Genomic DNA, 18,535 nt, shown 5'->3' on the forward strand with positions numbered 1-18,535 from the left:
AAAATCTCTTCTTCAAAATCCTTTATAAAGAGAATAATTAGTACTTACTTTTCATAAAAACATGCCAAGGGTAACCATATCCAGTTGAAATTACATTCTGCCTATTCAAAAAGTGCCATTACATTGCCAGAGTAAGGATCTGTCCAGGGCACCAATGTTACATCTCCATGACACTTTTAAGGAGTGGCTTTGGACAGACATCTCATTGAAAGATGGAAACTTAATATTTTAGCACCCCCTAAAACCATGCAGGTCTTCAATAGCTATTCAGAGGAAAGAGCACCATCTACTCAATCACTAACAACTTCACATAGCTCCTATGCATCCTGTGATAAAGTAGTTTGAGAAATGCAATCCAGACACAACAGAAGGTGGTATATTTGTAAGTTGGCTTTGCTAATAGGCTCTACTATGACTACACATACTGGTAACAGACAAAAGAAAAGCTTCACTGTAGATCTGGTTCCCCAAGACACATAGGACTAGAGAGGACATTACAACAGGCAGCCTGGCTGTCTCAGCAGTATTTCCGCATCAGCTTAATTCGCTAAGTTAAATGCCATTGATGACCAGCTTTGGGGTTGTGTTTCAAAAATTGTTACTATCTGGGCAGTTCCACTAAAGAGTGCCAAGATTTCTGGAGATGAAGTACAATGCATCTTTTTAAACAGAAATGTAGAAGCCTCTCAAGTCACCCAAACTCAAAGGCATCTGCATGGTTTATCATAAATTCCAATGCTGATCAGCAAACTGCTCCCAGAAACAGCAGCTTGAGTACTTGAGCTTGGTTCTTAAAGCAATAAAATACTTTGCAGAAAACGAAAACAGATTTCTCTAAAGTACCTGCCACTGAACATAGAGTCCAGTATGTCGACTCTGCTATAGGTAACTCACTAGCACAATCACATTAAGAATTAATTAACATTTTATGGTCCTTGAGGAGAAAAGCCTTTTTAGAGAGGGAAAGGAAAAACAGGTATGGATTTTTAGAAGATTTCTCTTTCCCCAGAGCTAGGTGACACTCTGTTAGTGCACTGATCTCACCCCTCTGAAGTTCTGAGCTCATTTATTTTGGTCACAAATGGAGTTAGTTCAGGGATTTAAAACTAGACTGCTGCAGATGATTTACAAAACCAGCACATGCAGCATTGTATAAGTGGCAGCATAAACTTGAGAAAGCCATACCTAGAATACTAATAGGTACTGTTGGCCTGGTTAGAGGTAATATTAGCAAAGCTGTCTGTAGGGGAAACTTACACAGCATGTGTCCTAGTTATGCTCAGCTCTAGCTGTCAGTGTCATTAATCTCTCAAAAAGAAAAGGAGTACTTGTGGCACCTTAAAGACGAACCAATTTATTTGAGCATAAGCTGTCGTGAGCTATAGCTCACTTCATCGGATGCATACTATGGAAAGTACAAAGCATGAAAAAAATGGGTGTTTTCTCACCCATTTGGGTGTCACACCTGCACATCCACCAATGTGATATATGCCATCATGTGCCAGCAATGCCCCTCTGCCATGTACATTGGTCAAACTGGACAGTCTCTATGTAAAAGAATAAATGGACACAAATCAGATGTCAAGAATTATAACATTCATAAACCAGTCGGAGAACACTTCAATCTCTCTGGTCACGCGATTACAGACATGAAAGTTGCGATATTACAACAAAAAAAACCTTCAAAACCAGACTCCAGCGAGAGACTGTTGAATTGGAATTCATTTGCAAACTGGATACAATTAACTTAGGCTTGAATAGAGACTGGGAGTGCTAAGTCATTATGCAAGGTAACCTATTTCCCCTTGTTTTTTCCTACCCCCCCCCCCCCCCACGTTCTTGTTAAACCCTGGATTTGTGCTGGAAATGGCCCAACTTGATTATCATACACATTGTAAGGAGAGTGATCACTTTAGATAAGCTATTACCAGCAGGAGAGTGGGGTGGGGGGAGAGAAAACCTTTTGTAGTGGTAAACACCCATTTTTTTATGCTTTCTGTGTATAAAAAGATCTTCTATACTTTCCACAGTATGCATCCGATAAAGTGAGCTGTAGCTCATGAAAGCTTATGTTCAAATAAATTGGTTAGTCTCTAAGGTGCCACAAGTACTCCTTTTCTTTTTGCGAATAAAGACTAACACGACTGTTACTCTGAAATTAATCTCTCACTTTCATAAACTCCATAAAAAACACATTAAAACATTTCAAAAATGTAGCATGGAGATAAATATCAGGAAATCTGCTCTAAAATTATTATTATTCTATAACATTGTCAAGGTTCCTTCCCCACTCTGAACTCCAGGGTACAGATGTGGGGACTGCATGAAAGACCCCCTAAGCTTATTCTTACCAGTTTAGGTTAAAAACTTCCCCAAGGTACAAACTTTGCCCTGTTCTTGAACCCTATGCTGTCACCACCAAGCGTCTTACACAAAGACCAGGGAAAGAGCCCACTTGGAGACGTCTTCCCGCAAAATATCCCCCCAAAGCCCTACACCCCCTTTCCTGGGGAAGGCTGGTTAAGAATCCTCACCAACTGATACAGGTAAACACAGACCCAAACCCTTGGATCTTAAGAACAGTGAAAAATCAATCAGGTTCTTAAAAGAAGAATTTTAATTAAAGAAAAGGTAAAAGGATCACCTCTGTAAAATCAGGATGGTAAATACCTTACAGGGTAATCAGATTCAAAACAAAGAATCCCTCTAGGCAAAACCTTAAGTTACAAAAAGACACAAAAGCAGGAATATACATTCCATCCAGCACAGCTTATTTTACCAGCCATTAAACAAAAGGAAATCTAACGCATTTCTAGCTAGATTACTTACTAACAGGGGTTGAGAGTCTGCATGCCTGATCTGTTCCCAGCAAAAGCATCACACAGACAGATAGAACTCTTTGTTTCCCCCCCCTCCAGATTTGAAAGTATCTTGTCCTCTCGTTGGTCATTTTGGTCAGGTGCCAGCGAGGTTACCTAAGCTCCTTAACCCTTTACAGGTGAAAGGGTTTTGCCTCTGGCCAGGAGGGACTGTATAGCGCTGTATACAGAAAGATGGTTACCCTTCCCTTTATGTTTATGACATACATATTGGCTTGCAGCGAGAGATTAGAAAATGGCAAAGAAACAAGTGGCAGGTGTTTCAGTCATCTGAAAAAAAAAAATGGGCTCCGTTATATGTACCTAACAACAGAGACTTGTTAGTTTCCAACTTCTATTAACTGTTGCATAAACCTAGAAATGGGAGATCTGGGACTTCTTTTACTATCTGTAGAAGGACAAATCTTTTAAAGAAAGCATCAGCTTATCAGACAGTTGTTTTTACATTCACTACTAAGGACTTGTCTACACTGGCACTTTACAGCGCTGCAAGTTTCAGTGCTGTAAAGTGCCAGTGTAGACAGTGCACCAGCGCTGGGAGCCATGCTCCCAGAGCCTATAGCTTTCCCCTTGGGGAGGTGGGTTGTTGTTTTTTTTTTTTTTAAGAGTGCTTGGAGAGCCATGGCAGCACTTCAACATTGCTAGTTAAACGTGCCCTAAGTAAGGATTGGTCTCATCTTACTCCCTGGAGAGTTCATATTGCTAAACACAAACCATAATATTTAACACAATTGACAGTCTTTGGAATAGCAGTGGGCATTTCAGGTGAGGACAGGCATATCGGGAGAGCTTTGTAAGAGCCCAGAGCCTATATGAGGAGGGGTGTGGTGAGTCAAGACTGAGGTGTACTACAGTCAGGTGGTGCTGCTATAATGTTTAAGCGGCAGATAATAGTATTAGTCTCATTTTGGTGAGTTACTAAGTCTATGCACAAACATTTTAAAAGAAACAAGTCTACATCAAATTCAGCCAGCTAAGCTAAGTAGATGAACATTCAAACACATAAATTTAGACGACATCTTGTGCCATGACATGTCTAAAGAACTGTTTTCATCACGAATATTTTATTTGGTTTAGCTTTAGTCTAACAAAAATCCTTAAGTCAGTTTGTTTTCATTTTGATTACACCCTTCAATAGATAACTGAATTATGCTTTTCATCCATTGTAGGAGGTTTTAGAGCCAGGCAGTTCTTATCCGATCTCTTTTTCTCTGAATAGATAGCCTCATTATTCATAGTAAAGTAACTCCTCACTTGAAGTCCCAGTTAATGTTACCTTGCTGATTAGAGAACATGCTTGTTTAAAGTTTCGCAATGCTCCCTTATAACTTTGTTTGGCAGCTGCTTGTTTAGTCCACTGCTTGCAGAAAGAGCAGTTTGTTGTGGCTAACTGGTGGGGGCTTGGAACCAGGGTGGACTTGTAGATCCCCCCTGTAGATCTGGTTCCTGCGGCCACCCAGTAATTGCCAGCAGTTCAGCTGTCCCTCCCCCCTGCCATGTGCTGCTCCTGCCCTTTGCCTTGGAGCTGCTCCCAGGAGCCTCCTGCTTGCTGTGAGTGAGTGAGTGAGTGCGCGCGCGCAGGGGGCTAATGTCAGGGTGTCCCCCTCCCCCCTGCTCACCCCATCTCTATAGAGCAGGGGGAGGACACTACAGGGTTCAGGACAGAGGGGGCTTGTTGGCAGCAGCTGCTGTCTCAACTTACTGATCTACATAAAAAGGCAATGTACTTAAAGGGGCAATGCACATCTCTCTCTCACACACACAAGGTGTGTGTCTATCTGCCATGCTGTTTCCCCTCCCTCCATTTGTGCTGCCCTGTAGAGTGTGAGGTTACATTAACAAAAAGGGGTTAACCCTTGAGGGCTCAACAGAATGCTAGTTCACCATTTAGTAGTAAGACATTCCCTGGGAAATATCCCACCCTCTGACTTCACCACGTCTACCAAGCTTCACAATCATCACTGCTGAGTATAGTATTAGTTGGGGGGGGGGGGTGTGAGTGTGTGTGTGTGAGAGAGAGAGAGTGAGTCTTGTCTGGTGAAAAAAATTTCCCTGGAACCTAACCCCCACCCCATTTACATTAATTCTTATGGAGAAATTGGATTTGCTTAACATCGTTTCCCTTAAAGTCACATTTTTCAGAAACATAACTACAACATTAAGCGAGGAGTTATTGTATTCCCTCCCACCCCCACCTTGCTTTAAGTTTGCACAAGAAAGTCAGACTTGTCAATCACTGAGACAGTAATTGGCTCTATCCATCTTGGAATAGAGCCACTAAAAATAGTTTCAGAGCTGTACTATACTGAATTTCTGTTAAAATGTATGTAAATCCTATACACAATCTTCTATAGAGCTAAAAAAGGACCAGTGTGATCAGGACTAATTAGAGGGGAAATTTTCAATCCAGTGGGCCTAAAAAAAAAGTTAACCTAGCTATACAGAGACCATACTATCTACAACCAGGTCCATTATTCCTAGTCTGGGACTAATTAGCAATGAAACCCCCAAGCCAGAAAACAAATATTGTATGGATTTTGTGTAGTGCACACCAGTTTAAAGCTGTGCTTACAGAAGTCTCTACATCGAATTTATAACATCTGATGAATACGTGAACTTAATGCCAAGTAGCTGTCTTGCAAATGTGTAAAACACACAAGTTTTCAGACCATGAAGTCTGATGATCTCTTGTACTGTTTTGTTTGGAAAGGATATGCATTTTATAAGCTTCTTTGATACAGAATTTCACCCACCTTGCAATGGAGAATTTTGATACCTTGGCTTCCTTCTATTTCTGAAGAATAGAGGATGAAAGACATCTGATTTCCTAAATCTTTTAACCCTTCTGAAGTTAAGTTCTTTGCATCTCCACAATGTACCGTAATTTTCCTTTCAGTGAACAAGGTAAGGATAACAGAATGGAAGACATCTTTAAAGCAAGTCCCTAATTTGAGTAAAATGTGCACTAATGAGATGCCACTGACAGAGCTTCAGTCACCATAACTAGGAAAGTCACCATAAAGAGAAATAATATAGCAATGGGGTGAAGTGCTTCAAACGGAAGCTTTATTATAAACATCCAAAGCTGAGTTTAGGAGGCAACTGAGAAACTCATTGAAGATTAATAAGGATGCCACCCTCATAAATCACTTGCTCTGTGGATGGTCAATTCACTTTTGTTTGTCCATGCCCTTCTATTGCAGAAACAGAAAAGTGTATATTTGTGCCAGATAGTCACTTTCAGACCTAGAAAAATTCCATGTGTTTAGTTCTAGGGCATGGGGAAGTTCAGGGCCTGGAGCAGAGCTAAATGGCATAGCCTTCTGACGAAAGTCATAATCTGCTGACAAGAGCTCAAATTAGAACTGGTTCTAGGACCTCTGGCTAAACTGAATTTTCAGTTTAGCTGGACCTAAGGCAACCCACATTTCTAGCAACCTCTAGGAAAGAACGAATCCAGAATGACCAAGTCAAGAACCATGCGGGACAAAATCCCTTGAATATAAGTGCAAGTCCCTCTGATATCAGATCAAGGGCTGCTGCTTCATTACAAAAAAGATTAATCTCAGTGATTTAAGTGTTAATCTGGCTGCAAAAAATTCCATGGCCAACTGTGCCTGAGGACAAGGACAGTCATAGCCACTGATATAGCCACACAGACATACGAGACCCTCAAGAAATATCCTTCAAGTTCTTGAGATTTCTCAACAGTCAAAGTCTCAAAGGCTGCAGGATAATGTGCCTTCCTCCTAAATTGATCCTTTCAGAGGCTCCTGACATAACTAAAGAACAAAGGTGAAATCATATGTGGTAAGAAGTGACAACCTTCTTGTTCTTCCAAGGAAGAGAGACTGGGTAATGAAAGGTCAAAACACTGAAGGAAAGCAAAATCCCAGAGGAGAAGATAATTCTAGAGGGGTAGAACTGCATGTTGGATAGTCACAACAGAAAAGAAAAGGAGTACTTGTGGCACCTTAGAGACTAACCAATTTATTTGAGCATGAGCTTTCGTGAGCTACAGCTCACTTCATCAGATGAAGTGAGCTGTAGCTCACGAAAGCTCATGCTCAAATAAATTGGTTAGTCTCTAAGGTGCCACAAGTACTCCTTTTCTTTTTGCGAATACAGACTAACACGGCTGTTACTCTGAAACAACAGAAAAGGAGACAGAAGGATGCCTGCTGGGATTTAGGCCCTTTCCTTTGTGGATCCAGGGAATAACCAATTCTTGTTGGATATGAGAAAAAGAGTGGATCTAAAACAAAGTCATCTGCAGGAAAAACAGGTCCCCCGATGAGCCACTGGACCAGAGTGTGGATGGGGGTCCAAACTACTTCAAAGAGCCCTCAAGACAGCTTTCTATGTAGCTTATTTGGGGAAAGCCAGGCCCACAACCCCTTCCACACAAAGGATCTGAGTACCTTGGATCCAAGGAGATCCCATTATCCTTAGACTCTTAGGATACCTCAAAGGAGACCCCATTACCTCAGAACCCACAGGCTCCAAGGTGGCCACCTACTCTAGCACATAATCAGAAGCAATTTTTAACTGAATCTCTTCTAGATTTAGAGGACCAATGCCCATCACTGGATGTATGTTCATCCTCATGCTTCCTACTGTTCTTAGATCCCCACAGTGTAGGGATTGGGTCTTTAGTGTTCATGCAGCACACAGCAGAAAGAGGCTCAGATCCTTATCAAGGCCTCTGGGTGCTAAAGTTAAATAATTAAAATAAAAAGCAGCTGCAGCACCGCCATTATTCAAGGAGACCTCCAAACTCTTTGGGTCTGTCTACACTGGAAACACACATCTGGGTCAATTGTATCAGGCCCAAGAGACTTGGGCTGCAGGGCTAAAAAACAGTAGTGTAGACGCTCAAGCTGGAGCACGGGGTCCAAGCCCCTCCATCCCCTTGCCAGGTTTCAAAGCCTGGTCTCCAGTCCAAGCCCAAATGTCTACCATGTTATTTTTAGCCTCACAGCCGAAGCCAAATTAGCCAGGCTCTGAAACTCACTGTGGGTTTTTCCTTGCAGTGTAGACATACCCTTTGAAGACCTGGCTGCTCTACTCACATGCAAGACATTCAAAGACCACTCTTCTAATGAATGCAAAAACACTGGCTAGGTTTAAACCCAAAAAAGCCTCTCAGCTGATCACAGAGAGGGATATTTTGCCAGGGTAAGAAGGCCTGTATGGTGATGGTTTTCCCCAGAATCCAGACAATCAAGGGGAGAAAATCCTACAAATCTACTACCAGACAATACTTTAAACTATCCTAACAAAAGCTGAGTTCAGGGAAAGGTGAAGTAACACTTATGCTTATGTATTTGGAGACCACTTTGTCTGAACATGCACTTTCAAGTATCTCATTCAAAGGTTTACTACAATGTAAACCATAGCTCCAAGGCAAAACTAAGATTCCTGCAAACAGCCTGAAACCAATGATCCTGCCACCGAAATTTTACAAAGCACAGATTTCAGATCTTTTCCTCTTTGGGATAAGTCTCTGGAGATCATTGGTCACAAGAACCTGAGCAAGACAGACTGAAGCTGTTGATGTCTTGAATGTCCTGATGTGGAACCTTTTGCCACATCCATTGTGGAAGAGCTTAGTTTGCAAAGAATTTTTGAGTCTCGTACATTTACTGGGAAATCCCATACGCTTCTGATATCACCACCTCTGTTGTTCAAAGGCTTCATGACATAACAAGTGAAAAGGAATGCAGGGCTTTTTGGAAGAAGACAGGAGTATATCCCAGTGGTCTTACTGTTGGTTTAGCCTTTACTTGTGAAGTTTGGAATCTGGAGGTTCCAGTCAGGTATGCAGATAGTTGATGAATCTGGAATACCCACTCAGGACATCTCACCTTTCTCTGCAGAGGAGTGGTTTCTCCCCACCCCCCTAGCTGAATTTCCCCAAGGAGGAGAAACTTTCCCTCTTTATTGATTTGTGGAGTGGTGTGAGGATCAAAGCCCTGAATTCAGGATCTTTAAAGCAGAACTCTTGAGGGAGGAAAGAGACATCATGTGAATCATTAAGAAGGTTAAGTTTCTCTTCCTTATCTATTTTTTAAAAAAATCCTGTCAAGCTTTGGTAAGGAAAAATGACTTTGGAGGCTCTTGGACAGAGCTAGGTGGAGAAGCAGTAGTAATGCCCCTTCAAGCTCACCTAGGAAAAAAGTGACAGGGGAAGATCACCTACAATGAATAAATTCACTATTGTCTTTGCTTAGAGAGAAAAGAAAGAATGGGAGATGAAAGTAACATCACAGACTCCTCAAAAAAAATAGAACCACTGAAGAAAGGTTGCTAGGCACCACAGAATCAGGCTGGACAGTTAGCAGTAACAGCAGCTGAGGCCAGGGCTGGGTGTGGGTGTGGGTAAGAGTGGTATAGCTATCCCAGGGAGTAAGAAGCCCCTACAGCTTTTTCTGCTCTGGGAAAGATACCAGAAAGTACCCTTGTAAGAAATGGTGCTGTGACTGTACCAGTAGAAACTGAAGTGGCCGGAGATAAAGAGGAACTGGACAACATACAGAGGGAAAAACTCTCCCATATGACAAAAAAGATTTGTTCTTCCCTCCATGAAGGACTGAGTGGATTGGCATTTCCTCTCCACTTTTTTTCTTCAGTCTTACCCTCTATTTGACGGGTGGGCAAACTACAAACTGCATCCGAGTATGCCAGCTGTTTTAATCCGGCCCTCGAGCTCCCACTGGGGAGCAGGGTCTGGGGCTTGCCCCGCTCCATGGGGTCCTGCCAGGGAGCAGGGTCAGGGGCTGCTCTGCACAGCTCCCAGAAACTGCAGCAGCATGTTTCCCCTGCTGGCTCCTAAGCAGCCAGAGGGTTCTGCTCCGTACACTGTCCCTGCCCCAAGCGCCACTCCCACAGCTCCCATTGGCTGGGAATTGTGATCACTGGGAGCTGCAGAGGTGGAGCCTCTGGATGGGGCAGCATGCAGCAGAGCCGCCTGGCTGTGCCTCTGTGTAGGAGTTGGACAGGAGACATGCCGCTGCTTCCAGGAGCTGCTCAAGGTAAACACCACCTGGAGCCTGCACTCCTGAGCCACCTGCCCATGCCCCAACCCCCTGCTCCAGCCCTGATCCCCCTTCCACCCTCCGAATTCCTCAGTCTCAGCCCGGAGCACCCTCCTACACCACAAGCGCCTCATCCCTAGCCCCTCCTCAGAGCCCGCACCCCCAGCCAGAGCCCTCACCCCCTCCTGCACCCCAACCCCAATTTCATGAGCATTCATGGCCCACCATACAATTTCTATACCCAGATATGACCCTCAAGCCAAAAAGTTTGCCCACCCCTGCTCTATTTTGTGGTCTCCCTGAGGGGGGAAAAACTGCTGCTAGGTGTGGAGGAGAAAATCCCTATGCTCTGCAGAAAAACCAGAGATGCCCGCAAGTCTATGGGAACAGAATTGGCTGGGTCCTGAAATGGGTGGAGCCAATCCTATCCCAATCTGGCTCTGCCTCCAAGTCAATGCAGCACAGAGAAAACCACAGTAGAACCAGTTAATATGAGAATTTAGTTTTGGTTATATTAACAAAATAACCAAATACTATTATAAAAATTATATTACAAAGGTACTGAACTCCAAGCACTATCAAAGTACATGAGTCCAATTTGAGCTCATGCTCAAATAAATTGGTTAGTCTCTAAGGTGCCACAAGTACTCCATTTCTTTTTGCGAATACAGACTAACACGGCTGTTACTCTGAAACGAGTCCAATAAGGTCCCTTTTAGTATGAGACAGCATCACCAATTTTTCATGTGAGCAAAAAAACCCCACCAAAACAAAGTGAGTCAGACACATGTATCAATGAATACATAATAGATTAAAGTCTCATTTTGTTCCCTACATACTAGCAATTTTCTTGGCTTACTGTGGTCTAATTCAGTTCTAACAACCCTTATTAAAAAGCCTGATATGTAAAGAAGCTTAAATAACTGAGTTTTTAAAGACGGGGCTAGGAAAGTCCTACAATAATTATAAATCCACCTCAGGTGTCTTGGAATGTAATCAAGACTTCGTGATATCATGCGAGAATGACTGATTTTTAGCTTTGTCACCACCCCTTAGCCTACTCATTATCCTGTCCCCGTGTGTGGATACTAAGCAATAAGGTTCGACAGATAGTGATGAGCAAGAACTAAAATCACAACCCTGAAGAATTCATGCTTCCAATTCCTTGCGTTTATCCCACAATAACTATCCTTATTTCTACAATTTCACATCTTCATTACAGGGAAGGAACAAAAAGTTTGAGACATATTGATGAGGCAGAAAGATGACTATTCTGAAATACTGAACAGGCAATTTCAGCAAAGCTGTGCAACACTTCAGGATTACTCTGCTCCTCTTGGATACTAACCCGCTGAAAAATAATACTCATCACATGACACATGGAATAAGAAGCCTCGTTAATTAAATGCAAAAGACTTATAGCATACTCTTAATGTTGCATTTAGAAAAAATTCACAAACTCCAATAAAGATGAAAAAACAATATTTATGTCCGAGCTCTACAAGCTATGTTCTAGGATATGGATATCAATAGACCTCTTTCCCTATGGACAAATATGACACTTGAGATAAGCTTATGCACTCACACCCATAGATCCTACAGTTGGATATATGGGGTCAAAACATTTCCTGCAGACGACAAGACTTGGGACAAGGTTTGGTGGCCTTCATAACAGTGAAAAGCACAGTAATCTGTCTAAAGAGCAACTGGTAAGGTCTTTCTTTATAGCCAAGTGTACACTTGAGAGATTTTTTCCTTTTGGTGTAAATGACACTGGCCAACTAAATTTAGAAGTGTTTTTAAATTAAATGTAGGTAAATATACCATGAGACAATGAGATTTTTTAAAAAAAAAAAAAAAAAATCTAAAATTAAATTAAACCAGACCAAAAAAAATCTGTATTTGCAGAATGTGGCTGAGTTAACAATGTTGTTGTGAAACCTTAACTTTTAACACTTATTTTAACTGTGCAACTGTAACTGGTTTTTGCATTTGTTTTCCTTTTTTAAAAAAAGGAGCTAAAAAATATTCCAGAGCTATTTAGCTTGACCTTAACAAGCCCCTTGCTCTACCCCTTTTTCAGCAGAAGAGATTGTTGGGTCGAGGAACTAAGAAGAGTACACTTAATTAACCAGGCATACATATGGAAAACACATGTCCATGTTAAATTTGCACTGCATACAAATAGATTTTCTATTATGAATGATTAATACACACTTTTCAAACAGTTGTACCTCTGCTTTGTTTAAAAGTTTTGTTTCAGAGCCATTAGTATCCATGAGTTTCAACCTTAAGCCATTTTTGTCCACAGGATTTTTTCAAAGAAAGGTGGTTAGAATATTTTAATTACATGGGGAAAGTTTGGTATTTTTTCACCATGTTTTCAAACAAAAGGATTTTGCTCAAACTTAAAAAAAATAGTCTTTGTGAAGAGATCATGCATGGATAACTTCAGCCCCAAAAGATCAGTGTTTTAGAAAGTTACAAGCATGTGAAAACAAGGAACTCTAATGGGATATTCTTCTGCAATTGCTACAACTTATATTTCCCTTTTAGAGGGCCAATGAATGTGAAATTGAGAGATGTTTTTGCACTCCAAAGTGCAAGTACATAAAAGTATAAATATTGACCTTCAAGAGCATCCAGGAGCATTTGGTTACTTTTCTGACCAAAACAAAAGCTTTTTTATTTATTTCTATTTCAGACCCAACACATCTAAGACAATGAGGACAATACTCTTGTCCTCACACTCAGTTATCACAAATTCTAATTGCAGAATTTTTATTGTTGGCAATGTGAGAGGCCAAAAATACTGAGCTTGATATTCTGAATCCAGGATGAGTTTTCAGTTTTAAGCATTGGAAAAAAAAAACATTTTATAAACACAAACTGAGCCAATCTGATCTGGAGCCATCAAGAGACTGAATATAGAATCCCAAGAAGCTACTTTTACAAAGTAACAGTAAAAAGTCAGTAAGAATCTTAGGACTTACAGCTTCACAATTAATAGTATCTAACGTATTTGATGGTTTACAATACATGTTATTCCAAACATTTTATAGGCAGATAACTTGTTCCAATCTCCTTGCAACTAGTGCTGTAGCTGTTTTACTATGTACTTTGAATATGCTGGTATCCAGAATTGCACTGGTAAATTCACTCTGGGACCTTATCAAGTGTACATTATCAGACAAAGAATTTATCTAGTTTGTCTAGGAACTGCAACACAAGTGTTATGTAAAAATCAACCTCTGTTTAGAAAATCCTGCAATAATGTACTGGGGCAAGTTAGGAAATGTTGCTCCCAAACAATATAAAATCTTAAAGGAATATCAAATTATGCAAAAAAAATCAAAACAGACACTTGCCACTCTCAGAAAAAGAGCTCCTTTTCTAACCTAAGGTTCCAACTTGCTCTTAGGGTACATCTATGCTGCAAGCAGACACCCGCAGCTGGCCTATGTCAGCTAACTTGGGCTTGTGAGGTTGTAAAAACTGCAGCGTAGGTATTTGATCTCCCCTCTCAGGGAGTTCCAGAGCTCGAGCTCCAGCCCACGCCTGAACGTCTACATCACAATTTTACGGCCCTGTAGCTTGAGCCCAAGTCAACTGACAAGGGCCAGCCATGGCCTTTAACAGCAGTGTAGACATACGCCTAGTTACTGAATCAAGTTACAGTTAGTCTTCAAACATTTTTACCGTAATCAAATAGCGGAAAAAAGGGTGGTGGCATTCTTTCAAGTTCTATCCATAAAATAATCTCTCCCTATAAATTGCCAAAATGAGACATTCACAATACCATGTCAGACATTCAAAATATGACTGTACATGCCCTCTGAACTCTGGTAGGCATCTTAAATTTGAGCCTTTAGTATGCCCACAGGTTCTTAGCCTCCTGGGGCTTGACTCCCTCTTGACTGGGAAAAATAATGTGGTTATACTTTCCCAAACGGTCATCCACTGCTGGCATAAAAATGAGACTCACAGGAAACAGAGCAGATTTGAGATTCTCTCTCTCCTTTAGAGCATCAGGAATGAAATACTTAATGTTGACATTTAATCATCATCAGGCTTCTGAATTAGCACCTGACCTGGATGAATGGGGCAGCTCCCAGTAGCTATATCTAAAGTGATTACAATAGAGCAGGGGTGGGCAAACTTTTTGACCCGAGGGCCACATCTGGGTATAGAAATTGTATGGCAGGCCATGAACGCTCAGGAAATTGGGGTTGGGTGTGGGAGGGGGTGAGGGCGCTGGCTGGATGTGTGAGCTCCGGGGTGGGCCTGGGGATGAGGGGTTTGTGGTGTAGGAGGGTGCTCTGGGCTTAGACCGAGGGGTTCAGAGGGCGGGAGATGGAGTGAGGGCTCCGGCTGGGGGTCCAGGCTCTGGGGTGGGGTTGGAGATGAGGGGTTTGGGGTACAGAGGGGGCTCCAGGCTGGGACCGAGAGGTTTGGAAGGGGATCAAGGCTGGGATAGGGGGTTGGGGCACAGGGAGGGGTAGCTCAGGGGTGCAGACTCCAGGTGGCACTTACCTCAAGCAGCTCCTGGAAGCAGTGGCATGTCCCCCCTCTGGCTCCTACACAGAGGTGCGGCCAGGCGGCTCTGCTGTGCGCTGCCCCGTCCGCAGGCACTGCCCCTGCAGCTCCCATTGGCCACAGTTCCTGGCCAATGGGAGCTGCAAGAGTGGCGCTTGGGGCAGGGGCAGTATGCAGAACGGAGCCAACTAGCTGCCCCATGTGTAGGAGCTGGAGGGGGGACACGTCAGTACTACCGGGAGCAGTGTGGAGCGGCCACCAACCCTGCTTCCCGGGAGCCGCACAGAGCAGGGCAAGCCCCAGACCCCATTCCCCAGCGGGAGATCAAGGGCCGGGTTAAAACGGCTCGTGGGCCGTAGTTGCCCACCCCTACACTAGGGGCATGCCTCCACTGCAAAGCTAACTCAAGTGACCAGCACTCAAGGTTAGCCACAGCCGGGAATGAGCAGCCACAGTGCAAAGCGATACTAGAATTATTGTGTCCTCACTGGTGCTGCACTCACCTGGGTGCAGTGCTAGGAATTCTTTGTACTGCTGCAAGCTGAACCACTCTGATTCTTTTGGGAGAACTTGTTTGTCGTTCTGGCCATACAGGAAGAACCGTGGGAAGGCACTGAATGACTACCAGCACTCAAGTGGTTTAGTTGTGCAGTCTCACTGCAAAGTGGGAGGGTTACCAGCCGAAATGGAAACCTCACTCAGGTTTTAGCCTTCAGCCACAGACAAGCCAGCTAGCCTGGGTTGAAGGTGTCAAACTCAGATGAAAGGATTGTGTGTGGGGATGGGAGGGGAGCAGGGTAATGCCAGAGTAACAGCCAAGTTAACTGCAGTGAAGACCTATCTTGATTCAAATTTTGGAAGTTTTCTTCACAACCGTAACAAGTAGAGGTTTTTGTTTATTTAAGATGAAAGCAGAGATACTGAAGATAGGGTGACCAGTTAGCAAATGTGGAGGGGAAAAAAAAAATCGGGACGGGGTAGGGAGGTAATTGGTGCCTATATAAGAAAAAGCCCCAAATATTGGGACTGTCCCTATAAAATCAGGACATCTGGTCACCCTAACTGAATACAAAGATAGGTGCTAAACATAGGAACAAACCAATCCAAGTTCTGCTACCACCCAAAATGAACATACGTCTCTGAGCAAAGCTTTTTCCCCTTCCTTCTTTTAAATTGTGCATTAAGACGTTTAAGAGAAGTTTAAGAACTACAAAGGGCATGCTTTATAAGGTACAGAAATTAGAGAGGGAAGAGATCCAATAGGTTCTCAAAGACCATGCCCAACCAATGCAGAACAGCAGTCTATGTTAAAATCTAGTTTTAAACTACTTAAGTAATAGTGCTTTCACCATTTCATATTGGAAGTTACTCCTAGTCTAATAAACCCTGTATTTAAGGAATTATTCCTGATATTGAACCTAAATTTCTCTCTCAATTCCATCTCATTACTCCTCCCTAGGGGCCTCATCCACTGAAGAGTGCCATCAACTTCAATGGGCTTTGGATCAGGCCTTATAACTTGCTTGGCCACTCTGGACAGTTCCTCTACTATCATTGGTATTTACAGCCTGCAGATATTTTAGGGTTGCCCCCCTCACTAGTCAAACAGCAAAGCTATACATGTTCTACTTTAACTCTTTCAGCAGAAATGAGCCCCTCCAGATCCCCAGCCATTTTGGAGACTTATTGCAATTCTTTCCAATTGGTTGGAATATTTATGATACTAAGGTGCGCAGCATTGTATAATATTCCAGGTGCAGTTTCACTACTCACGTAGCAAATGGGACCACCACTTCCATGGTTTGGGACATGATACCTACACATCAACTCTCAAAAAAAAAAAAACCCACAAGGGGTGGGGGAAGAGAAATCCACATGAAGTATGAGTTTGTAATGCTGTATGTTGGTAGAAGAGCCAATTTTCTGTCCACCATCACCTCCATGTCTCTTGTTCTATTTTGGCATTACTACTTTCTAAATCTCTCTTCCCAGACTTTTGATAATCTGTGTTTTGGATTTTTTCTGTGCTATATTACCTTCCTTTTATTTTTCCTATTTTAATCTCATTTTGTTACGTCCTGCCCGCTTTTTTGTTTGTTTTTTTTTAAACATCCTGAGTGCCTTTATATTAGTTCTTTGTTCTTACTGATCTTTGCAACTTATCCCCATTTGGTACTGTGACGAAGAGACATTAACATTCTTCCAGATCCTGAAAGCATTGACATTTTTGATATAATTTTGGAAACAATTTTAAAAGGTGCCTACCCGCCTTCCCTCCCTCACTTTCCATTTTCCCCCTCACACTTGCACCTTGTTTCACGAATTTACCACGAGTTGCCAGCGTGGACTCTTTCCTTGACAATTTCCCCTCTCCACATGTATGCAACCAACAATATGAAACAAAAAGGCAATGGAGGTTAAAGACCGAAGCTGTCATATTTAAACTGATCTATTCTCCTGGAAATCCAGGTATTTCAAATATCCCTCTGCAGCAGAGAATTTTCTCCTCAGTGAGATCATTTCAGGCTGACCTATTTCCCTGCTCCCCCCTTTTAAAGAAGGAAAAAGCCTCACCCAGTAGCAAAAACAAAAACAAAATCTGCTACCTCTCTTTTATTTCTCCTGGCAACCTTGAGGAATTCCATGAGGATCTGTAATTGGGCAGCATGGGACTCCTGTAACAGAAAATTAAATTTAAAGAGAAAAAGTAGATTAATTTTATGCACAACAATTCATAGCAGGCATGGAAACAAATCACTTTCACTTAGAAGTAGGGGAAAGGAGCAACACATTAAGTCACAATTACAAGTAAGGTGGTTTTGCTTTGCTTCTAGGTTTCAAAGTTCTGGTTGGCACATGGCAAAGTTTTACATTATAGGACACAAATATTCTCCTTTTGTGTATTACAGGTGATTAATAGGCAAAGCACATTTTTCATTCTCCTCCCAGGTGGAGTGATTTCAGACCCTTTTGGAACAAAGGCTGCGCATCTGCCACTGTTGGCAGATCTTGAGCTTTCACCTCTAATCAACCAATTAAGTGGAATAATTTGGTTTCAGAAAATGACAACCCTTTCCCCAAAGGAACATTCCACAGAAGCACAAAAAGAGCTTCGGTAATGGAAAATAAACTCGCTAGTGAAGATTAGCTGTTTTGGGAAAGGGAAAGAGGTGTTTCAGTTTTCTAAATAAATTAATTCCTTATATTTTCCTTTGCGATGACCCAAAACTTAAGGCGGCAAGAAGGTGACAGGAATGTAGATTCTCTCTATTCCTAACATCAGTGCACCACTAATACTAGACAGACACATGGAAGAGCAATTTGCACAGATCTTAGAAAAATTAGTTTACTGTAGGACTGAGTATGAGCTCAAAGGTGAGCCAGGGGAAGGGGCATCAGGGATCCATTAAAGGGAAAAACAGCTGAGAAGGATGGGATAAACTACTTTTCTGGTCTGGTCCTTTTGCTATTGTAATATGTTTCCAAAATAACCAGAAAAGGAGGTAGGTAAAATGTACAGAGGAACACTTAGTTTTTAAATCTGAATGGGTACCTCCAAAAGTGTAAGTGAAGCATTACTACTCTTCAGAATAAAAGCATCATCTAGGTGTAAGAAGATAGTCTTATAACTGAACAGGATATGAGCTCTCCATTTCAAAGCTCTCTCCTCAAACATATTTGTGGTGACAACCTGAAGCGTTTCACATGTGTCATTGCAAGGCTTCCAGAAGAAAACAGATTTACTATAAAGTCTGACCCCAGCCCAATGGAAAACTTTAAACAATACCCCCAAGGGGTCTGTCCTCTATACACAGGAAAGTACACGTGTAAATCCCCACACAATCTGATTAAAAGACCTCTTACATTTAATCTAGCAATTTTTTTTTTTTAAACCAGAAATGTAAAAGGGATTTTATTTTTAGTGTATTTCATTTCCTCACAGAAGCCAAAACCAAGCAAAAAAGATTATGACTTAATTGATCTTGAAAGCCTCTAAGACAGGGGTCCCAACCCCCAGTTTGAGAAATCCCGAGGGGGTCACGAGGTTATTACCGGGGGAGGAGGGGTCATGAGCTGTCAGCC

General features: G+C 42.2%; 1 protein-coding gene across 4 annotated transcripts in view; it reads right to left on the reverse strand.

The window, feature by feature from the left end:
- Nucleotides 1-18,535, reverse strand: part of COP1 (COP1 E3 ubiquitin ligase) — a 224,126-nt gene that overhangs the window by 177,049 nt on the left and 28,542 nt on the right. For all 4 annotated transcript variants that reach the window (XM_077824025.1, XM_077824024.1, XM_077824023.1 and 1 more), the window contains exon 6: nt 17,059-17,127. In XM_077824025.1, the coding sequence (XP_077680151.1) occupies nt 17,059-17,127 (69 nt within the window). The remainder of the gene's footprint in view (nt 1-17,058; nt 17,128-18,535) is intronic.

This window comes from Eretmochelys imbricata, chromosome 8, assembly GCF_965152235.1.
Source record: "Eretmochelys imbricata isolate rEreImb1 chromosome 8, rEreImb1.hap1, whole genome shotgun sequence".
NCBI classification, from domain to species: Eukaryota; Metazoa; Chordata; order Testudines; family Cheloniidae; genus Eretmochelys; species Eretmochelys imbricata.